Source organism: Electrophorus electricus, chromosome 3 (assembly GCF_013358815.1).
Source record: "Electrophorus electricus isolate fEleEle1 chromosome 3, fEleEle1.pri, whole genome shotgun sequence".
Lineage (NCBI taxonomy): Eukaryota > Metazoa > Chordata > Actinopteri > Gymnotiformes > Gymnotidae > Electrophorus > Electrophorus electricus.
Genome location: NC_049537.1, coordinates 11,937,354 through 11,961,867, shown reverse-complemented (window position 1 = coordinate 11,961,867; position 24,514 = coordinate 11,937,354). Strand labels below are relative to the sequence as shown.

At 39.8% G+C, this 24,514-nt stretch overlaps 1 protein-coding gene across 4 annotated transcripts; it reads left to right on the top strand.

Annotated features, from left to right (window-relative positions):
• Positions 1-224: 224 nt before the first annotated feature.
• cfap20dc (CFAP20 domain containing) lies at positions 225-23,143 on the top strand. Of its 4 annotated transcripts, XM_027010967.2 has the most exons (19): positions 225-289; positions 688-736; positions 831-920; positions 1,241-1,334; positions 1,803-1,875; positions 2,308-2,422; positions 2,563-2,716; positions 2,978-3,121; positions 4,734-4,913; positions 5,378-5,491; positions 7,090-7,221; positions 9,609-9,707; positions 9,810-9,946; positions 15,400-15,762; positions 16,950-17,120; positions 20,379-20,450; positions 21,103-21,164; positions 22,503-22,581; positions 22,855-23,143. In XM_027010967.2, exons 2-19 carry the CDS (start codon positions 716-718, stop codon positions 22,960-22,962), a joined length of 2,208 nt encoding a protein of 735 aa, XP_026866768.2. In that variant the 5' UTR covers positions 225-289; positions 688-715; the 3' UTR covers positions 22,963-23,143. The 4 variants fall into 4 exon arrangements, with proteins under 4 accessions (XP_026866768.2, XP_026866770.2, XP_026866767.2 ...); XM_027010969.2 differs by lacking the exon at positions 225-289 and having other exon boundaries at positions 636-736; positions 22,503-22,576; XM_027010966.2 differs by lacking the exons at positions 225-289; positions 688-736 and having other exon boundaries at positions 822-920; positions 9,609-9,946; positions 22,503-22,576.
• The last annotated feature ends 1,371 nt before the right edge of the window (positions 23,144-24,514 follow it).

Here is a 24,514-nt window from a genome sequence, read left to right as displayed (position 1 = left end):
ATAATGGCAGCTAGAGTAAGAGAGCATTACTTACGGTTTTTATTTATTTTTGTTTCTTTGTCCTTTTTATTATATTACGCTTTTGTAGGAAACTGTTTAAAATCCATGTTATACTGCAGCTTTTTAAGAGATACAAAAACAGAGTGCAAACTACACTAGCTACCTTGTAGCGTCCGTTGTCATAGAAACGCCGCTTATTGGTACTTTTTCCAGTTCCAAGCGTGGTCCTTGCTGCCTAGCTCGCTGGTCCCGAATTTTCAGTCTGTTTTGGTTGAAGTAATTCATCACGGTATTAAATGACATACAAATCATACAATGCATCGTTTATGCACTTATTTCGTGTTTTCTTGGGTCGGTAGGTTTGTGTGTTTAACCACTGAACCTTTTGTTGTGGCTAGGCCAGCTAGCTAATTAATAATAGCAAGCTGTCTAACAGAGACCTGTTACATTATCGTTATGCATACCTCGCTAGCGATACGTGATATTCAACCGACTAGTCCTTCGAACAAACCGATTTTAGGAATATCAGCAAGCTAGCTAATCGATTTCTTCGTGTTAAACTATGAAGCTAAAATAGCTTAAACGACCTTAAAAACCGGCTACTTACAACCTGACTCGTTAGCTAATGTTAATGTTTGCAAAGTTCAGTACAGAGTAACATTATATATTTTAAATATCTCACTTTAGGTTTCCGGCTTTCACAGACGTTGGAAACATGTTCAAGAATGAGTATCAGGTATGAATTGATTACCTGGACGCAGTTCCGAGAATATTGTATTTGGGAAAATTACTGTATGTGTATGTGTAATATTTGTTTTACGATGTTCCAGGGCGGTGCCTTCGTTGAGATCTTCAGCGCACAAGGAAAAGATCCCGTGGCTAAATGGAAGCTTAGTGGTGGCCAACCGTCAATACGTAGAGTATGTATTAGCCCATGTATGCTAGATTTTATTTTACTTTGACAGTTTCATGTCAGTATTTCATTCTCTACATATTAGATTTATTCACGCCTAAGCGCACACACACACACACACACACACACACTGCTATGGATAGATTGCCTGTAACATCAGGAGATCCATGACATACGAAGTCATGCTAAAAGTGACAGCTGCATAAGGAATGAGCCAGTCTATCTTACAAAGGCCATGACATGAAATATATATTTAAGATGTTTCGTGTATTGATGTGATGCTTTTGCTGTTATTACTGTTACTGTTGTTTTAACATTTAAAAACAGGTATTTGATAAACAAGTGAAAGGGTTTGTGTACAACCTTGAAGGCAGCAGTCAAACACATAAGATGCAGTTGCCTAAGGATGGCAAGATGCCTCGTAAGTGTAGAGATGCATGCTTAGAATCATTTTTTTTGTTGTTGTTGATCATCAAAACTTCTGTTTTATTTCTAGATTCCTAGAACCAGATTGTATTCTATTCATATAAGTCAACATTGTATTTATGAAGGGCTGGTTTCCCAGACATGGATTAAACATAGTCATTGCGTATACTGGAGTGTTAATTGGAAATCACAATTGAAAAATCATTTTAGTTTAGGTTCAGATTTAATCTGGGTCTGAGAAACTGGCCCAAGAACGTTGAAATGAGCAGTTCTTGAGGTTTATAACCAGATCTTCCTCTTTATTCTAGGAGGTCATGGCATAATATTATAAAGAAAAGGACTAAACCACATTATAGAGCCATTATTCTCACGTCTTATGGCGAGAGCCCAATCATTCACAATAATGTATCTCTTTGTTTCCTCTGCCTGGCCTAGTTTGAGATCATGTGTCCCATTTCTCTAGTTGTCCTGATTCAGAGGTTCGTGGTCCTACAGGTGAATGTTCCTCTTGGTAAAGACTTCTCTACTGAGCTTGTGTACGTGTCACCATAGAAACACGGTATAGTGTATGAGTGTACACCCATTTCATTAGCAAAAATAGTATTCACATTTAATGAAAAATAGATATTGACATAACTGTAATATCATCTCCTAAACAATTTAGCTGTGTTGTTGACAGGATATCGGCAACAGTGGATAATGAGTTCTTGGGTTTGTGAGGTGATTTTAGTACCCTTTCCCTGAAGCCTGTCTCATGGGTTATAAGATAAATGAGATTCACTGAAAGTGCACAAGGTGAATTAGCATGTAGACTGAATTTATTCGCACAATCATGGATGTGACCTCATACATACAAATGTACATGCACTAACACACACCCACACATAGACACAGGAAACAGATTAAAATTGCCTCCCATTTACTTCCCAAATCAGTTGCTATGGTTGATGTTCCTGTGCTTCTGTCAGAATAACAGATCAAGAGCACCTGAAACGGAGGCTCTACTTGTCCACGGTGCATAAGGAGTTTTCTGCTACCCCTCTGCATGCCAGAATACCTCTCATCGGCCTCAGACGCAATATTGTGAGTGCTTGTAAACACCGTATGCCCAGCCCTGCATTTTCCCAGCTGCACATTAGAGGCCAGCTTGCTAATGGAAGAAAGCTGAAGCCTAGAAGCTAGTTAAAGATGTATTGCAACAGTTTAACTGTGGCTGTCCACAGTGGTGCAACCTGTGCATCGATCTGGGCACATTTACTGCTGAGCTGTTCCGAGGGGCTGAGTTTCTCTCTCTGGATGGCATTGTGATTTCTGCCTGCTGTAAGGTCAGACGCATCTTCACCATGAGGACTGAACCTGTAGACTGCATGGACAGAGGCTAGTGAAACCACATTCTCACTCTTTTCAGTTGTCTGACTATTTCAAACAGAAGGAAGCATATTATGTCTCTGCAATTTTTCTTCAAGTATTTTTCTTATCTGGGACTGTTCTTAGAGACATTCTAAAGGTAACTGTTCTATGAAATGTTTAAAAATTGTTCTGCAGTTATCATCATCATCTGGCAGCTATAACCTGGCAGCTGTAATGACAAGTTGATAAGTTGATGAATACTTAACAACTACGTGATTTTTCCTTAAGATCTTTATGACATGAGCAATGGGCCTAAGGAAGAGATTCCCAAGAGTTGCCAGTTCCCTCCTGATGTTCAGCATGTTACTCAACTTGTGGATATGGAAAGACTGGGTCAAGCCCATCTAATGAGTGCAACCAGCTCAGAATCTGGTTAGTACCAAGTGAAAGTAATTATATTGGGTTTAACATTTTTTTTCTTATTATAAAAATAAATATAATAAACCTCTTTACATGTGAAGAAAGCAAATATTGTTATACATCCATTTTCAAAAAGGAGTTCATTTCTAATGATCATCTCTTTCAAAAAGAACTCAAATAACTGGGACTAAATCAGCTCTGTCAGTTTATTAATAAGGATCCATAGTTGTTTACAAGGTTGTTCAGTCTTAAAGAGTCTGGGGAAAGGTCTGATCCCCTCAGTTACACTTCCTGCTGTTTTCAGTCTGTCGACCTGACACACTTCCTCTTACCAGGGGAGCTCTAATCCTATCTCTTTAGTCATGTACCTGTCCTCTCCGCTGAACCTGGGACACTCAGGGATACATCAGTTTATGCAGACGTCTGTTACCCTCATATGGCAGTAGTCCTTTCATCTTGGGTTATTGAAAGTATGTGATCTTTTGGCTGTAAAAAATTGCTCTTGGAATGGCTTCTTTTTGCTTTCAGCAGACTGGTTTTAAAAACAGCCTTTAAGCGATGCCACTAGCTATCATACAGTAGATATCGACAAGATGTACTTAAATTGTTTTTTTCCCCTCAATTATTCATAGCGTGTTTGGACATCTGAAGTTTGGGAAAAGGATTGTGGTTTCTTAGCAACTGTGTATCGAAACATTTTGGTCTGTATTTGTGCAATCCTCACAGCTTGTAGCCTTGGAAATTGAGCTGGCTGCTAAACTGATGTAACAGATGCTACTATTTTGTGTTCATCTGCCAAGTTGCCTTGACCTTCCTCCTTTGCCTTATTTTGTCAATATTGCTGTGAGTTGCAATTGAAAATATTATGATATTTCAAGTTAAACAAATGATCAAGAGCAGTTACAATAACTGTTGTAAAATCCTTGCTGTAAAATCCTAACATGCATTGTGACCCTCTTTAGATGTTTTTTGACAACTTCAGTACATATAGAAAAGTTTTGATTTGTTGACTCTTTAAGGCTACGTTAAGAGGGCTGTAACCTCTTAAACTCCCAACTTATTATTTAGATATTTTTAAAGGTATATTATAATAACTACTGTAACTACTGTGAATTAATCAGCAATTACTTTGAAGATAATTTAAAAATGACGTAGTTACTAGGTTGAAGAACGGAAGCATGCACCCTCTGGTGAGTCGTGGGAGTTTAATCAGTGTTGTTGTGCATAGCCAGTGACTATAAAAGTAGTTAGAGCTACTGACTTTTTTTTTTGCTGCAGGTTTGATTCTCAGTGAATAAAACGGCAACTAGATGTTCTGCTGCAGTGCGGCAAGCCACTGCCTTTGTGCCCTTGAGCAGACTCCACATGCACCCACCACACACTTGTCCTCGGCACATTTTCTCTGTTTTGAAGGTGGTTAGAATTTGACCCAAAACATATGTCCACTGTTGACTTGTTGCTTTTGAGACTCCAAGGAAAAAAATGAGCTTGAAACTGGATATAGGAAATTATTAGATTAGATGTGCTGCCTCAGTCTGAGCCTTAGACCTTTTACATTATGATTTATTTGACATTTGTGATGCATGCATAACAATCGCTTTGTGTCTGCTTATGTGACCAATAGATCAGGCAGGCAGAGGCAGGGCGGCCAGTGCTCGGGGACCTAAAACCCAGGACTGCTCCCATATCGCTTTTGGGTCAAGGTTTGCATGCCACCCACCACTTACGGCAAGGAAGGATAGATCATTAGCAATTGGGATAGAGCATAGAGCCAAGACTGACATGGGTGTCAGTATACTGTCAGGTAAATGCATCTAACAAATGTGGACTTATCTCCAGGAATCCTGTTATCTATTAATGCTTTTGGTTAAAGTCCCCCTCGGAATTGAGTTTATGGTTTTTAATGCAGAGCTTAGCTGCATTTTATTTCTGATACCTGCCTGTATTTGACAGTTAAGCACACTGCACAAAATGAGTTTGATTGCCTGAAGGGAAGAAAAAGAAACCAGGACTACACAATTAACAACATCTTACCATAATTTGTTAACGACATGAAATTACCAGTGGTGAATGAACTCTTACACAGTTAATTTGACACCTACTGGGTAACAGTGGTGCTGGATTGCTATACCTCTCTTTGCTGTTTGTAATATGGATACAGTGAGTTGGTGATGTAGTTTCATTGTAATTGCTCAGTGGTACATTTAATTTACCAGAATTTTATTGAGCTTAATTGATTTGCTTGTGCATTTGGATTCGTGATCACAGGGAGAAGTGGAAATCTACAGCCTCGACCCCCAACTGAGAGTGCCTCCTCAGAGAGGGAAACATCTAGGAGAGCATGGCTAAGTCACAGTGCTTGGAAAGAGAAACAAGTTACACGTAAGGACCTACGTTTTATATCAGATTAATCATGACAGTTTAATTCCACTTTTAGCTGAGGTGACTATTCACTTGGGTGTTCTGTAAATAGAAGAGGTTGTCATTCAAGAGTCAAGATAACATCATTCAGGATATTACTTACTTCCTTTTTGCAATCAATTTGTGTTTGTGGTGACTTGCATACCCAGGAAAACAACTGATTATGGACACTGTTTCTTTGCCAGCCGGAGCAGGGATTAGTGGCACAATGATGGGGTGTGGTTAATCTGGCTCGGCTAAACCAATCCATGCCCGCCCAATTTTCCTGACCAAAAATGAATGTGCCTACAACTACATAGGTGGAGAGGCACAATAGGCCATGTGTTACAGTGGTATTTTTTATAATACTTTGCTCCGCAATTGCGCTTAATTTACCCCTTCTCATTCTTGGCGGAGATGCAAGGCTGATATACTATCCCCTGACTTAAAGCAAATTCTGAAAAGCCAGTCCTATTTCTTACAACCCAGCTTTGTGGATGGACACTCTTTATGTCACCTCACTTCAAAGCCACTTCACCCAAACACCACTGAATACAACTGACTGAATTATTTTATCTGCAACAAATAAGAACATACAATTCAGTAGTAGCTGCTAAGATGAAAAACAACTTAGCAGTGGCTACCAATGTGAATCTGGCAGTTGCTGTATCGTTGCCCACAGAAAAGACGTATAACAAAAATAAATACCAGAATCACAAAATTTATCATCAGAGATATTGGCCAATGCACTTTCCTATAATGCTCGCATATGCAAGAGAAAACAATGCATTTGTTGTAAATAATGTCAGCCAGCCAGTAACGTCTATTACTATATATGGAATCTAAGATGCCCAGTTTTTTTTCACTATTTATAGGAATAACAGAATGCATCTGTTTTCATCTATTAAGGGAGCGATATATGGGGCGTATATGTCACTGCATTAATCTGTCTTGAATTGCCTCCAATGAACATTCTATTACAAAAATATCACAGCCTCAGCCTTTCACAACTATACCCTTTGTACAGTTATGACAATTATACAGTTATTGGCATATGTGTGTGTGGCATATATAGGTCTTATTCTGCCATTAAAACTATGTTTTAGATTAAAACCACTATTTAGATTATGTACCATCTTACGCCATTTAACCTCACAAAGGTTACATCTCGTTCTTTTAAATGTTTGAAGTTAGGAAAATACTGTTTTGGACTTGTGTCAGTACAAAGAGTGGGGCGGTAACACAAGCACAATTTTGGAACAAAATGGGCTTGAAAACACCACTGTGCCCGCAGATTTCGAATGTCAAACTCCCTGTTGTGTCATTCCTAGCATGTGCACGTATGCACGTTTTTTTTTTTGGCTACCAAAAAACCAGCTGAGTGTGAATGAGGAAAAACTGGCCAACGCCCAAGAAATTTAGCAGTGGGCTAATGCTATACCACTCTTCCTGCATGAAAACTGATCCCTTTGTGCCTTATAGTTGAATCTGAGTTATAATTATGAAAATAAGGTCCTTTTGTTTATTGGAGGATATGTGTTACTATAACAATTAAATGATGTATACTCCGGTCTTCCTAGGAAATCATGGCGATATACCTCTTCCAATCCAAGAGGGAGTAGAGTCATCTCAAAAATCTTCCCTGCACCAAGTACAATATGATTGTTCAAATGTCATAGAGGGAAATCCATCATCAAATCCACATATGCTGGGTGAGTTTCTGTATACAGCTGGTAACATCTAGTAATAAAGACTTCAGTGATGCTTAAGCATCTGCCTAGACAGTACCTTCCTACATAAAGCATCCAGGCCTGGTTTTATTTACATTATTCATAGTCAGTACACCTAAACTAAACACACATTCAATTTTTGAAGTGGTTTCATGCTTATAAAGTAGCTCTTCAAAGACTATCCCCACAAACCCATAGGTTGAAACAACTCCAAGATAGATGCTTACAATATTTCCCTAAATCTTTTGCACTCATTCACTCCCACAAGGACCACACTTTTATTACAAACCAAGCATTCCTTCGTTTAACTCAATAAATGAAAGGCCGCAGTAGACGTCGTCCCTCCACCGGCCGCACCAACCCTGAATGTCAAAGTGTAGTAAGTTAACAATCCTCTCCAGCAGAGAGACTAGCACCAGCTCCCCTCAGTCAGAGAGAGAAAGTTCATTAGTGATAATAGGACATTTAGTATACTGTGTGGGTCAGGGAGAAGTCTCGGGGGTTTGGGCCAGTGTGAACTGTTGGCAATTAGAAAAGGTGATTACAATGTAAGTCTTTTCAAAAACGTGCTGCGAATCTAAATCTGCAAAGCTCTTTTGAGGAGCTGGAGGTAATGTTATACTTGAGAAGCACTTTGCAAGTGTGTGTGGTTTAATTATGTGGCCACTGCTGAAAAGGTGAGACTGGGTAGTGCCTGATAGATGATTCTGAGCATTTTCATGATGACAGAGGCATTGAGATTTCATGAACAAAGAATTATGTTTTTACACAATGTGGTTTTATGGAAGCTAATAGCATAACATGCCCTTCATTCAGCTGTCACTGTGGAACTGTCTGTCAGTGACAGTCCTAGGTTTGACTGTCCAGTGCAGTTTTTCAAAGCTATTGAGTGTTTAAACAAAAAACATTAGATTTGTTCTGACACACATATCTCTGGCAATAGGAACAACCATCTTAAAGGATTAGCAGATGGAGTTTTGCTTTCATGAAGTTTAGAAAACAAATGTCCACCAGACGGCTCAGGACTGAACAAATGTAACAAACTAGCTAATTAGCACCTATATTTACAACTTGGAAGGAATGAAACCCAGTTTAACCACACCAGAGGAGGGATCTGTGCAGCCCTGCCAAAGCATCACATTTGGTGCCAAGGCCCATTTATTCTCTAGGGATGAGCAAGAGGCAATAATACAAATCTTGGCCTGTTTCACATTCCCAGGTGGACATTTCTTTTTGAGGCTGCACCAAAACATGATGCAGTTTAAATAATGCACCTGTTAAGACCCAGTTGAAAATAAAAAGTCTGAACAAGTTGGTGTTTGCAACAAACTTCATGCAAGGCAAAAGAGGTGAAATCTCAGGCGCACATATGCTTAAGTGCTGAGCGTTTGGCTGAAACGTGGGGATCAAGCTGCTGCACCCTCATACGCTTTCCGTGAGCCAGCCGCATTCATCACCTTGGTCTCGGTGGTGTCTTTGGCTCCCTGCTCTCTGGGTGTCTTTTCTTTTTAATATGAGGGCACACAGACCCCACAGGCTTCCTTACAGCTGCATTTGAATTATGATGTTTCTGCAGCATAGCTCCCCATCTACTAATGATGTTGTTTGTGTGCCAGTGGGAAAGCCACAACAGCCCCCCCTGCCCCAGACACACACATTTGCACACTAATAGCTAATGCTAGTTTTCCTTCCCCACATTCTCCTGCTTTCTCTGAAGACTGAAAGAAAAATATATAGGCTTATAATAAACTACTATTGTTTTAATGCCCCATTCACACTTTAAAATATTTTTAGGATTCATTAAAGCATAATGTTGCAATTACCACATGTTGCAGCATGAAAAGAGAAATGGATATGTCCTAGAAATTCATCCGCTTTTGGCAGCCATCATAGCATTCGTCACAGTCTATAGCATCGTGCTTATGCACCTATTAGCATATGCTCATTAAAGTGAACATAGGGAAAGAATATGAGCTCTGGTATGAAAAATGAATGACAAAACGTTATGAGTGGTAATTAGATCTCTATTATTGATCTGCTTTATGCCATTAAGTCAATGGGAGTTTCCTGTAGGAGAAATGAGTGGTTAATGTTTTTCCTTAGGTCATATTTTTGACTAAAAATGAAAGGTCTTCTGCTTGGGCCATGTGCATCACATACTTCAAAAACAGTCAATGGTTTTATCTTCATTGTTTTTAGAAATTCCTTGCAGGGAGAGGGAAAGGGTTTTTCAGAAAATCTTGATTGCAACTTCTGTGATCAGGATTTTTTTTTTCGTCTTTTTAACTTTGTTGGTGTCTTAGAAGAGTTGATGTATTGCAGCCAAATTAGTGCCAGACAATGCTTATGAGCACACCTCTGTTCTGCAGATGAGGCCTGCTGTTTGGATACTCCTGGGCCTGTTTCCAGGCATCTGCAGTGTCAGTCTCCATCTGCTGTGCACTCTCGTGTGTGTGCGCTGGGGAAGGGTAATAATGACACTAGCGGCACTCATCTTCAGCTCAGCCTTAGTGACGCTGAAGGAGGGGATGCTGAGGAAGTCTTTACTTTTTCTTCGTGCCCTCACTCAGCCAAAAGCGGTCAGCCTTTCTGCGACCCCTTTGTGAAACTGTCTTTGGACCTCAAAGTTGATGACAACCTTGGCCGTGAAGGGGAACGAAAAGAGGCATGCCTGGAAGATGACTTCATTGGGAGCGAGGGTGAAGAGGTACACAATCACATGCACACATGTACAGATCTTTGGAAATCCAACGCTAGACTACAGGAACTGTCTGAATAAGCCAAAAGACTTCCCATTGTTTAAATAGCCATTACATCTGGGTTTATCATACCATAAATCAGGCAAAGGCTGGTTATCTCTGGGGGCCCTTTTCAGCAGATCTTGCAAAGTTAACTTATTGTTGACCGTTTTGGAACATTTCAGGCCTGCTTATGATGATGACGGTGGTTTCAGTGCTGACCCCTGCATGCACATAAACATACACAAAGCACAAGCACTCACTTACATTTACATTTACATTTACGGCATTTAGCAGACGCTCTTATCCAGAGCGACTTACAAAAGTGCTTTGTCATTTACTCATAGAATATATAAGTACAGTACAGTAGGTTAGAATCAAACATACCAATGAACTAGAATACTGTAGAATACAGGAATTAATGCTGATACCTAGAAGTACAAAATACATAAGGTCTATCTTAAACAATGATAAGTGCTATAAACAATTTAGTGCTAGAGTTTGTTAAACAACATAAACAGTACCCTACAATAAGTACTAAATTAGTCAGTCAATATGGGAGCAGTGTCAGTTATCCTTTAAATATTCTAAAAATATATGGGTCTTCAGTCTGCGTTTGAAGACTGCAAGGGACTCTGCTGTCCGGACAGCAAGTGGGAGTTCATTCCACCATCTTGGAGCCAGGACAGAAAACAGTCTCAATGCTTGTCGTCCATGAGACCTAAAGCAAGGTATTTCAAGCCGAGCCATACTTGAGGTTTGAAGTACCCGAGGTACAGATCGGCTTTGAACATTGACCTCATATATGAAGGGGCTGGTCCATTTCTGGATTTGTAGGCAAGCTTCAAGGTTTTAAATCTGATGCATGCAGCTACAGGGAGCCAATAAAGGGAGCGCAGCAGTGGAGTAACATGTGTGAACTTCGGAAGATTGAAGACCAGTCGTGCTGCTGCATTCTAGACAAGTTGTAGAGGTTTGATGGCTCTTAGAGGAAGACCAGCAAGTAGCGAGTTGCAGTAGTCTAGCTTTGGGATCACAAGAGACTGCACAAGCTCCTGGGTAGCTTCCTGCAAAAGAAAGGGTCGAATCCTTTGTACGTTACAAAGGAGGAATCTGCAAGACCGGGTTAGATTAGAAACATGAGTTGAGAATTACAACTGGTTGTCCAAAGTTACGACTAGGCTACAGATAGCTTCGGATGGTGATACCAGGGAGTTCTCAAAGGAAACAGTGAGGTCATGGTAAGGGTTAGGAGTACCTGGGATGAACAGAAGCTCAGTTTTACTGGGGTTGAGCTTCAAGTGGTGGGCTGTCATCCATGACGCAATGTCAGTCAAGCATGCCGAGATACGTCTGGAGACCTGCGTGTCAGAGGGTGGAAAAGAAAGAAATAATTGAGTGTCATCGGCATAGCAGTGGTAGGAGAAACCATGAGAAGATATTACATCACCAAAAGAACGAGTATACAAAGAGAAGAGAAGGGGGCCCAATACTGAGCTTTGTGGAACACCAGTGGAGAGTCTACACGGTTTGGATGTGGATCCTCCCCATGTCACCTGATAGGACCGTCCATCCAGATAGGACTGAAACCATCTCCAAGCAGAGCCAGTCACACCATGCCTGGAAAGAACAGAGAGAAGAATGTTGTGGTACACTGTGTCAAAGGCTGCTGAAAGGTCTAGAAGAATCAAAACAGATGACTGTTTGGCAGCTTTAGCGGCATGAAGTTTCTCAGTCACCGCTGGGTGAGAAAAAGAGACAATTGATTATAAATTGCTCGTTCAAGGGCTTTTGAGAGGAAAGAGAGAAGTGATACTGGCCTGTAGTTGGTAACACTGGAGCTGTCAAGTAAGGCCTTCTTGAGGATTGGTACCACCCTGGCGGTTTTGAATGCAATAGTCACATATCTAGAAGATAAGGAGTTGCTGATGATGACAGAAATAAAAGGAAGCAGATCTCTTGTGATTGTCTGGAACAGAGCAGAAGGAATTGGATCCAGCGGACATGTAGTCGGATTGCTGGAAGTCAGGAGTTGAAGAATTTCATCTGTGGAGAGAGGAGAAAAAGAAGTCAGAGAGTTGGATGTTGGGGAATGCACATTAGTTGGAGGAGTGGGAACAGAGGACAAGGACTGGCGGATTGCTGCAACCTTCTCCTCAAAGAAGGTGATAAAATCATCCGGAGTAAGACATGGGGGGGGGGGGGTTGGGGGAGGATTAAGGAGAGAAGAAAAAATAGTGAAGAGCTTGCGTGGATCAGATGATGATGATTTGAATTTCTCTCTGTAGTAGGATGACTCTACACGGGATTTCCTCCACCACCTCTCTGCAGTCCTTAGTTCTCTCCTGTGGCAGCGAAGTGTTTCTGTTAGCCAGGGGGCAGGTGCGGAGGACTTATCGGGTCTAGAGGAGAGAGGGCACAGAAGATTAATTGATGAGGAGAGTGTAGAAATGAAAGTATTTGTAACTGTATCCAAAGAGAGAGAGGATAGAGAGTCAGGGTGAGGAAGGGTGGACAAAATAGTAGAAGTAAGGGAAGAGGGAGTTATGGAGTGCAGATTGCGACGGAGGAAGGAGGAACATGTTGGAGAGGACTGGATGGAAAGAGAAAGAAGGAAGAGAGAGAAGGATAGAAAGTGATGGTCCGAGAGGTGGAGGGGGGTGACTGCGATGTCCGATGTTGTGGTGGTACAGGTGCAGATCAGGTCTAGAACATTGCCCGCTTTGTGAGTCGGAGGAGAGTGGTTGAGGTTGAGGTCAAATGCTGTCAACAGCGGAAGGATGCAGGAGGAATGCAGCTTGTCTGATGGAAGGTTGAAGTCACCAAGGAGAATGAGTTTATTTCCTTCAGTGGGGAAATGACTCAGAAGGATGTCGAGCTCAAGGCCGAGTTCAGTGCTTTGACACCAATTAACACATTTATCCTTACTTCTTGGGTCCAATTATCCAATTTCAGAAGCCTCAGTGTGTTGTTAAAGTAATTTGTGCATTTACTCTACTGGGATATCACTGTAAGTGGCCATTGAATCTCAGAACAAACAGTATTATTAAACAGTGATAATGAACTTGTAAAGCTGAATAAAATCATGGTCCCATGCTGTTTACCGAGATCCCTAAAGTTTATGACATCACATCTTTAGAAAAATAACTGGAAACAAGAAGGAACTGGCAATTTTTTATCCCACTACAGATAGCTCCAGGTAGTTACTGAATGTTAGGCAGAACATGAATACAGATTCCAGTAATAATTGCATGAATGACTTGAGAACACTCCAAACAATCCAAGCAAAGCAAGAATGGAGAAAAATAAATGTTGACCTATCCTTATACAGCAACTGACTTCTATGTACAGAATTACCTTCAGAACGGCATTTCATTTTAAAAGCTATATTTTTTATTCTCAAGTGACAACCAAGGTCTTTAGGCTGATCTTTTCTGCTCAGAAACAGGCTTGTACAGATGATACAACAGTAACCTTTTTTCCTCCATTCCCTGACACGTAGCTTACTTCTCCAGGGACACATGATTCAATTAAGCCCACGAAGAAAAAAACATCAGTTCACTTCATTTCTTATGAGTCTGCATTTAGTTCCTCAGTTCAGCATGCTTTGAGGAACACATCATTCACTTCCTCTTGCAGTGTGTTTTTTGGCCCTAGGGAAATCAGTCTCATCTCCACCATACATATGTTTTGCAGCACTTAATTAGTGTTTTTTGATTGATGCCACTGACAGATTGATTGGTTCTTTCTCTTCCCATTCAGGCTTCCCTGCCCACCCTCACACTACTACAGTCCCACTTCAATGTGTTATATTTCTTTGCACTGTCTTTAGTGACAAATGTGTCTCTTATTCATAACTAGTGGGAAATGAGAAGAAATATAATTATCTCCTTGGGATATTTTATAACCTCATGTTTATGTTGCATTCCTTAAAGATGACACTTGCTAATATTATTGGCTGATGTCTCTTTGCCGACAAGAAGAGTGATAACATTTGCTTAATATGATGCCTGAATATGTGTTGTAAGTGTAAGCATTATGGAGTGTACTGGTTATATTATATCAGTAACACATGTACTGATTACATGTATTATAATAAGTTCTAATCTTATTACAACCAAAATCTTAGTACAACCAAAACAAATTCACTTTGGTATTGGTATAAGTACACAAGGCATAATCTTATTTATTTAAGTTTATTTAATGTCAAAATTTGTTATGGCACCACCCAAATGGATGATGTATCAAATAGTAGAGTTGTACCAAAAAGGCATTAGACTGACACGGACTGAGAGTAAAATGGCTATTGTCTTTGGGTGCAAATGTCATCATTAGTGTAAAGCATCTCTCTGTTTAAGGCCATTAGTTTAGATCAATGCCTCATCTCTTCTGAAGCTGAAAACTGACAGACAGCTTTCGTGGCACTTTGGTGCCTCTATTAATTGCAGGTAACTCTGATATAGTTCTGGCTGCACCATCCTATGTCACATCACAGTTAGTTGTGTGTTTCATCTGCGACAGTGTCCCTGCTTTCAGCTTCCGATCTCTTTCAAGGGGTTACATCATACCCTTTGTAATTCTTTCTTTAAAGGTCACAACTCGTATTTTGAGGGCAAAATTGTATTTCTGAAGGTGCTCTAATAATGGAGGGTCTTGAGGTTGGAAAGTAGATACTGAGTAGAAAAATGTTTAAGAGTAATTACATGCTTGCTTCACTGTTTTAAAGACTACAGAAGCAAGTGGTCATTGGTAGAGCTAGACACTTTTAACAGATATGTTGACTAATTGCTTTAATTGCTTATACTAATTAATGGTGCCACTAGTTACAGGTCACTGCACAAAATCACTGTAAACAACAATGATTGCACAGAACACTTGACTGAAGTACCTGAGATTGTTAATATTTTTCACAGTATACATGATGACTGGAGATTGTTCTATGATTTGTTCATTTTATGCTTATAAAATAGAAAGGCTTGATTATAATACAGTGGGATACTGATAAATGGCTTACATTAATTGAAGCTTTTTTGTGATTTCAAGTGTCACCATTGTGTTTTTGATTAATATGGTTAATTGGAGAGCAGTTGGGTTTGTCATATTTTGAGCTTCGTCTTAGTGGATTTTTGCTCATTTATTAGGTTGATATCCCATCTGCCATTGTCACTTTTAGTTGGATGCTTGATCACATCTTAGTCTTGAAGCTGGCCTAGAGAATAAAAATGCACTTGTAATTTAGAAATCTGAAGTTGCCACTTGCCACAAAAATGTTGTGTCTCTGCCTTCATATCTAGAGTATTTTTGCTTGTTTGGGGTACTGGTCTCAAGAGGTTTAAGTCTTGATCCAGTTTTCATGGTTTATTTCTATCATGTCCTTTCTCTCTCTCTCTCTCACTGTGCGTGTGTGTTTTGTTTTTATCAGGATGAGAGGTTGTCTATGTTTTTCACTCCGAGAGCTGCAGCATGTTCTGCTCCTGCTCCCACCACTCCATGCCCTGTTCCCATCCCCAGACCCACCACCTCATCCAGGCCCTGCAGGGGGCCAGCCCAGGCTCCCACTTCCATTGCTGCACATTCCTCTGCTGTGAGCTCCTGGAGAACTGAGCGAGGGTGCATGGCACCAGCCCGCTGCCTCTCACCATGCACAGCACAACCAAAGAGTAGTTTGGGGAGCAGACCAAGGAGGTTTGGGCTCGGGAGAACCACGGCTGATGAAGATACAGGGACAACTATTAGTAGAACATCTGTTCAAGAAGTTCCCTCCAGTGATCTGAAAATCCACCAGGTAAGCATGTACTCCAAAAGATTGTCTATAGATTTAGCCTAACACTTGCATTTTTGTATTTTTCAAAGATGTCTAAAAACATTGAACTTTGGCTTTTAGTATTATGTGTACTTTTTAAGACAATATTCATATTACAGATATTCTGTCTAACTAGCAGAGTCAGCCACAATGTTTGACCTTGTGTTGCTTAGTTATAATTAGGCAAAACAGATAGTGGAGGCGTGTAAGTCATTTCTGATGTGTGTAATTTGCACTCAGACAACCAGTGAAAACGGCTTGACTTTAACACTCTCCTGTTCAAAAAGGTTCAGTGATAGTTTAGTGATGCAGTGGCAATACATTCACCTGGAAGTCAAGGCTAGAATAATACTCCAGTAAACAAAACACTAGAATCATCATTCATAGCACATTTTAGTCTGAAACCAGGAAAATGCATTAACCTTGCAACTCCCAACCTTCAGGAGCGCTGTTTTAAAAAAAATAATTTTTGGAAAAAGACTTGTTGAACACGGTTGTATGTGTGGACAGGTCTTAACTAGAACACATCTTATTAAAGGTTGGAGGGGTTATTAGAAATAAATTAACTGAAGTACATACTTCAAATGAATGGGCCCACTTGAGCAGAGTGGTTTGTTTATAAGTGTATCTGTGATCATTGTAATTCTGGCTTGGCTGTGGCTCTCACTCCCCCGGTTTTTTTTTACTATGAATCCATTTAGGCCCAGATTGCTGAATCTGTTCAATGTTGTGACATTTGAGAACTGCTTCTTGCTTTAACCATTGTTCAGATTTCTTTAGCACAATGTCCTGGTGATCATTTTTGTTTCGTACACTGTTGGGTGTTTCCTATGTCAAACACTTTCATACTTAAAACCACATTTAAAGCAGCATTCCTGTTCAGTGAGCAAAGTGATGAATCAACCCAACATTCTCAATGTACTAATCAGTTGATATCAATACAGCCAGTACAGGTCTGTAATTTGTCTTTGACCAGCTCTTTGCCTAAGCGGATCTCTAGGCAGTGGGCAAGTGCTCCTGCCGATGTCTTTGCTCTAATGAAGTGCCAATTAGCCTTCAGTGTCTGATGGATTGGTTTCTAATTAGTTGTAGCCTGCAACACATGACTGCCTGTGCACTTGGTTGGAGGGCGGTGTTGGGAGAGTAATGAAGCCACTTGGCTTCTGCAGGTGAGGGAGAGCACAAGGCGTTCGCCTGCAGGCTCCTGCCGGCATGATTTGTGCGGGACACCGGAGCATGAGGAGGATGTGGAAGAGGAGCTGCAGATGCTGGCCAGTCTGAGGAGACAGCAGGAAGAGGAGGAGGGTGGTACAGGCGAGTCAGGTCTTAGCGCATCACAGGTATGAGAAATATGCTGCCGGGGATACAGTACAACACCTGTGCAAAGTGACACAAAATATACTGGATACCTGACAGTATTGTAATTGCAGTATACTGTGTTCGGTTCTGAGAAAAACATTTATGAACCCTTTGGAATTATCTGGATTGCTTAATGAATGGCTGCTAAATCTGATCAGATCATGTGTTTTAGATCAGAATAAAGAAAAAATAGTTATTTAGCAATAAACACAACATTTTGCATTGCTGTATCTTTACTGAATACATAATGTAAACATTGAAAGTCACTGGAGGAAAAGTATTTGGACCTATAGAACAGGGGGACCTGGAGATGCACCAGGTGTGTTAGATGAGGGTTGGAATTAAAACTCTACAGGGTGATGGATCTCAAGGACTCGAGTTAAAATTCAGCCCCCATGCTCTATGATAATGACATCTTGAAAATATTGTAATTGGAGTCAGGTGTTCCAATTAGTTCAATTGTGGATTTATTCTGTTCTGTCATATAAAATCTGCTTTCTAACAGGATTCTCTTATATTATGTGCAGTAAATACAATATGGCCTAATCAAAGGAGAAGAAAGGTTATTGAAGCTCATAAGACTGGAAAGGGTTGAAAACAGAATTTAGAAAAACATTAGTCCATAGTCAGGTAGATTCAGAATGGTTACTACTCTCTGTATGTGACCATACAAATATTTATGCAAGGCCAGTCATATAATTCTTAAACAAGTGACAAAGAACCCAGTTGCTGCATCTTAGGACCTCTTGATAAATCTCTGTTCATATAAAAAGACAATGAATGAGAAACGAGATGGGAGGTTACCAAAGAGGAACTCGCTGCTTTCTGGGGAAAACAAAATGCATCTGCCCACGTTATGTTTGCCAAAGAAAACCTGTATGTCCACAGCATCACTGAAACAATGTTCTGTGGACAGATGAGGTTTGTGGTAATTGTACATGGAGTATGTTTTGGGGGAAAAACCAAACACTGCATAGCCACACGCAAGTGAAAAGCTTGCTAGAGGGAATATAATGATACTGGACTGTTTGCTGCTTCAGGGACTGGACAACATGCAGTCTTTAAGGGATCAATGAATTGCATTGAGTTATATTAGGATATCTGCAGTATCCAACATAACATGGCCCTTTGGGCCAGTAGTTCAGAGTTTTACTGGTCCCATTTAATATTTTTTACTGGATTGGGGTGAAAAAATAATTTTTTCCATAAAAGTGTTAATTTATTAATCGTATATACATTGTATACGTTGAGGTCTGTTCTTGTTGCAGGAAGCCCTATGCGCAATGCATCCCAGTACTCGGGAGGGGAGGCGGGGTTAAGACTGACATTACCGGTTTTGATTTTCACTTACAAACATCTATTATGTTTTGGAAGTTGAGGCTCCAATACCTTGCTAAACTAATCTAGGTTACCGTTTCGATGGCGCTGTCTATCGATAATTCCATGACACAGAGCGAGCCGCACGTCTCAAAACCATACACTTTGGACACGCATTTTCATCTCGGTGAGAGAGCATAAAGCCCAACATTGTCTCCTGAAGTTCTGTGCTTACAATTAAGCCATTAAGGCAGACTATTTGCTTAGCCTGACGAGGCTAAGGGTGCGTCCCAATTACGTACTATTAACACTATAAACACTAGTTGAGTATGTAGAGTATGTTTGAGTATGTAGCTAGTATAGTTAAAAATATTAAGGTTGACAACACCCGAAAACCCTCATTGCATAGAACTAGTCGGACGGACACTATTGACCCATAATGTGATACAAAACGGAAAAGGGGGTACCTACTCACGTCTGGAAAACTTTGAAAAAAATGGCGGACAATGACGCAGGTTTAGCAGCGATGGTGGCAGAAGAACAAATGCTTAAATGTAACTACAACTTTTAGTTTTTTTTTTTTTTTTACATAAGTAAACTAAAATATATATGTATAAAAATGGTTACTATGTAATAAGAAAGCTGTTGGAAACAGTTAAGCTGTGTAATTTAACTAGCCACGGTAGGCACCTAGCTCAGTGTTTGGCCTTTGTAAACAAACTTACTAACCTATATATATTTGTAAATGAGGCAGAATGACGCGTAACTACGTTGAATGTAACTGTCACAGCGTGCAATGACGCATGTTGGCATAGCAACACTTCATCACTTCCTGTTACTATGAAACGAAGTAATATGTTAATATTTGGGTTTGGCAGTTTAGTACACATACTATTAAGATCTGTATAAAGTATATACCTTATAGTATTACTGTGTAGTACATAATTGGGACACACCCCAAGTTACTACATTTAGTTCGCATTTGCCTTCAAATTTCCGTGAATTCCATAATTTTTGAGAAACTAAATTCAGACAGTTGGCGTGGCAGGTGAACTGACTTCTGACTTTGGGTGCAAACACTGTCGATGGCCAAAACTGACTCAAACTGGCCATTGATTGACCAGTCAATTTTTTTACTGGCCTCAAACCCTGGTCTGTGAGCTAAAACTGAAAATCTAGGTCATTGAACTGGGTAATTCAAAATATTGTAAATGAAAGACGGAGAGGCTCAGCCAGTCAGTCATATTTTAGAAAGTCCTGACCTCAAAAATGCACTTGACCTGAAAGTGTGCTGTATAAAGCAGAATGGCCCAACTCTGGTCCTGGAGGGCTGGAGTCCAGCACATTTTGGTGATTTCCCTGCTCAAACACCAGGTTTTGAATGCAGATTAGGGCAGTAAAATCAGCCAACTCTGGACATCTTCGGGTGGAGTTAGGCACCCAAGCATGGAGGAAAAGGCCAAAATGCCTTGTAGCCACTGCCCGGGGCTTATCAGTACCTACAAAGATTGTTTTGTTGAGGTCATTGACAATGAAGCTTCTGTGTGTGTGTTTTTTTTTTGTTTGTTTTTTGTTTGTTTTTTTCATTAGCATTAATGGTTCACATTTTTTTCCATCAATGAATTCAATTGTTTAAATCAGTACAATAAAGCTTTGGCCATATAAAATGTGTGCTTTGTTCCTTAAATAAGATATTTATGATGACTTCTGTGAAGATATCATATTTGAGGATTTATTCATGCAGGAATCCAGACAATTCCAAAGAATTCACAAAATTTCTCATAGCTCTGTATGCAGCATGGGCAGCTCCACAATGTGTTTTGTTGTGGTTAACGGTGCAGGTTTCAAGAATAATACATGGTGGAAAAGGTTATTCAGCTTTAGATGGATGCTTTCTGTGTAATGTGTTTCCCCCCCCCCAGCTCCACCAGTGCAATGTCAGTCTGAGTATGAGCAGTGATGACACCTCTACATGGACCCAGTGTATCCCTCTAGTGAGTTGTCATCTGTACATCTGTACTTGGATGTGTCCACTGGAGTAAGCTATGTCTCACTGGTCAGCCTCATTAGGCTGGGCTGACTACATGACTTTTTGAAATCTTTCCATTGTTAGGCAAAAAGAAAACTTTCTAGCCTCAGAGCTGGGTGAAAATGTGCAAATCATAAAACCATGAGTATTATTTTCAAATGCTATTCAAGATACAGCCATAATCAATTTATTCATGGTCTACCAGCTGGTATAATTGATTAGACTAAGGTTAAACAAATAGCGAAGCACAGTGGTATTTTTCAGATTTTACTAGCCAAGCATATTGGCTGTCAAGAAACGCATTGTAGTTGTTTAAGCTGATGGTCATTAGTAGTTCTGTTAGCAGAGTAGCAATACTGCCATCATCAGGCAAATGGGCATGACATATTTGATAATTTTATCACAGATAGATAGATATATATTTAAAATCTCACACACGTTTTGCAGAGTAGCAGAAATCAAAATGAATGCTACCATTATTTGCACCATACATATATAGGCAGCTTCTTATCAAACTAGATGTAAAACATCTGAATTAGCCATATGGGCATCAGACCAGACATAACAATCATCTATAATTTACCCTAGCTTTAAAGAGATGTCTCTGTGGTCAACAGGTAGCTCAACAGGGCCAGTACTACCAGAAAGAGATGAATCCTCTCCAGCACTCTAACCCTAGGTAAGAGGCATGCTCATTATACTGACCTGCTCAAGGGAGAAAACAACATATGATTTCAGCAAGTATATGATACAAATAGCACCTTGAGCTTCCTATTCAGCCATCTTCTATGGTTTCCCAGCAAGATCAAAAGATTACTTGGTGTCCTGGTTGATAATTCTAAAGCAAACTTCAGTGGTTACTTCAAGGGCTTCTTTTTTTTAATCTCTTATCTTGAAGTTTCTCCATGTCAAAATTAAGCTCCAGAACATTTAAACATTTGAGCACTGTAGAAATATCAGGATGGTAACCTCTGACATGCAGTAGTGACTGCGAGCATGATGAACCTCATTTGATTGCCAGAATCATAACAGGGCTAAATAGCAGATTTCTGGCATAGGGCTTCATAGGTATGGAGTATCTGACTGTGACATAAAAATGCCCTTAATCCTCAGGAATACAAAACCTCATATTCTGGCTCCACCATGCACATAAAGTTCATTAACTTCATAACACTTAAAAAGAATTAACATCTAACACATCCTATACCATACAGCTATATTTCTCTACACAATCTTTACACAATAAGAGGAATGTGCACCGGCTAGGTGATTAATTAGGCGCAGCTGTCAGGGCAGGTGATTATCCACTTGTTTCTGGTGCTGCCACACATGTCAAAGGCTTACACGTCACCTAGCTGTCACCACTGCAGGGTTGCTCCCTGGGAGGTCATCCTTCTCTCTCTTTCCATCTCACCAGGGAGCCTGCCAGTCAGCACCACATGGTGCATCTGAAAACCTCTGATGTAAATGAGGGAGAGAGAAAACAGTGAAGAAAGGAGGGAACCCATGCACATAAGAAGACAAACTACAAAAAAAGTTTAAACTTTAATGAGATCATGCTTGCGAACTAAGACCCTTTCTTCAGTTGTGCCATCTCCACCAACTTCAGTTGCTATCAGTCCCCATATAAACAGTAATCCACCTATTGTCATCCTAGTTTTCTATTTAATCAGCCTGACATTTTTCAAGAGATTACTGTGCAAAACAGGTGTACTAACAGGCTAAAAATACCCAGCTCTGTTAGCTTAGCAACTGTGAGAATACATGCTGGCAGAGGCATTCAGATTTTGCATACTCTTGTTATTAATAAATCATTTGAAAGTGTAGATTGCGTTAGCACCATGTCATTTTAGAGTGTCTGGTTTGTGTGAAGAGGATGTTTAATATTGGTTTTATTTTAATTTAAAATGGATATCAACCATTTTCCACCTTATTATGAAATGGTTCCACAGAGTTTTGGAAACATTTATTGGAGTACTTTGCCTAGAATATGACTTTTTTTTTTTTCCCCTTACAGGGAATGGATGGACATCCTTAGCCCTCCAATAATTCATCCCAGACAGCAGCTGACAGACAGAGCAGGGGATCACAGTAAGGTGTCCACCATGTATTGTTACATCAATACTTATACACCCAGGCCTAGGTTCTGGATCTAGTGTGGTTGATGTATATCAGATCTTAAAGGACTCCACAAGATTTCACTGAAGTGGACAGAGATGATTGTTTGTCACAGGGCAACTACTGAAATTTCTTTAACGAGGACTTCACCTTGAAAAATAGGCTATTGTAGCAGAACTTATTTAACTGGTTAGAACACACAAAGTTTGATGAATAGCTTCTGAGATGTGCTTTTGCTTTGTGTTTCACAGGGTCTATGGCACAGGAGAACCACAGGGAGGATGAGTTTCTCAGCCTGCACTATGATCCCTGTCTCAACTGCTACTTTGATCCTCAGACTGGGAAGTACTATGAGCTGATTTAAGAATCTGACATGCATTAAGAAAGTACCTTATTTCAAATATACTGTGGCAGTGGACAGAGAAAGAAGCCTTTATTTCAGATTATTTGAGCTCTTTCAGTTTCAAGCATTTTGCGATTGATGTATTTGAGGAATTTATTAAATATAAATTTCAATTTTGATTGAGAGCATGTATAAATAAAAATAGCAATCATTATTATATTACTTGTTTTAAAAATATAAATATGATTATATATAAATAAATATTTGGTCTATTTTAAAGGTTCTTGTTAACTTTAATTTTATATTTTATTTATAATTAATGACAGTAAGTCAAAGCCAGCACAGTATTTGCTTTTATTCTTTACGCATAGGCATATACATTGAGCAAATTATTAGAACACTTCAGCTTTACAAAGTACTGTCCAAATATTTTAGTCAGTTGCAATTTGCAATCCACCGCTGCTTAGAACGCTATTTGCTGTGCGTTTACATGCTTCATTCGCCAAAAGTTCGACCAATTGGCCAATGAGAGGAACAATTAGTTTTTACGTAACTTCACCAGGAAGTAAACAACAATGGCTATAGTGTTTAGTCATAAGATAGACTACACAAAGAAACTCCTTTTTATAGTTATCTATATTATGCTTAGAGAATCATCTATTACGTTGTCTTCGGCTAAACTTGAAGATATTCAATTTAAACGCTTGAGTTTTCGAAGTGTTTCCCAACCTATGACTACACTTCCTCAGGTCAGTAACAGCCGTTTTCGATGATAGCACTGACAATGGATCACCTTGTATGCAACCAAATATTAAGGTTAGGCTAATGTCGCTCTTTAAAAATGTCTAGGTAAGACTACACCCCGGGGTGGTCGCGTCGGTGGTGATCGTTACAATAGCTGCGATAGTGGCTGCTGCTTTTATCATTCGCAAATATTGTTTCCCTCAAAGGTAAGGGAAGTTGACTTCTGCTGCATGTTGGTACTTTAGCTAGCTAGCTACAGTTGAAGAAGGATTAACGTGCGTCTAAAGATAAACTAATAGAAATTGTTTACAGTGATGCCACGTATAGATACTCTGTTCTGAGGCAGATGGAAGAGCAGAACGCCGCCAGAGTAGAAGACGGTTCTGACGAGGTCAGAGTTTGTAATCTCATGATAAGACTGGAAATTAAGAGAAAAATGGTGATTATTAATTATATTTTTTTCTCTCAGGATCTTTTGGGATGAATCCAACGACATGGGATTTTTATGGCTCACAAGGTCACTCTTGTAATTTAGTAAATGCTTTTCAGTCTACCCTCCAAACGTTTTAATATCAAATTGGATAGGCTTAACTGTTTTGGAAATTAAAGGCCTCATGATTTTTGTGATTATTTCTTGTGGACTGTCGAGGCAAATTGCCCCCAAAATCTCAGATAAAGTGAGCTATAGACAGAGTTCCTCTTCAGTAGCACAATAATTAAATGTGCCTTTTGTACACCTTGAGGCATGACGTGATTTCCAAGAAACCTTATACTAAAGAGTGAGTTTTCTCTCTTTTATTTGTTAGTCTCTCTGTGTGTGGGTG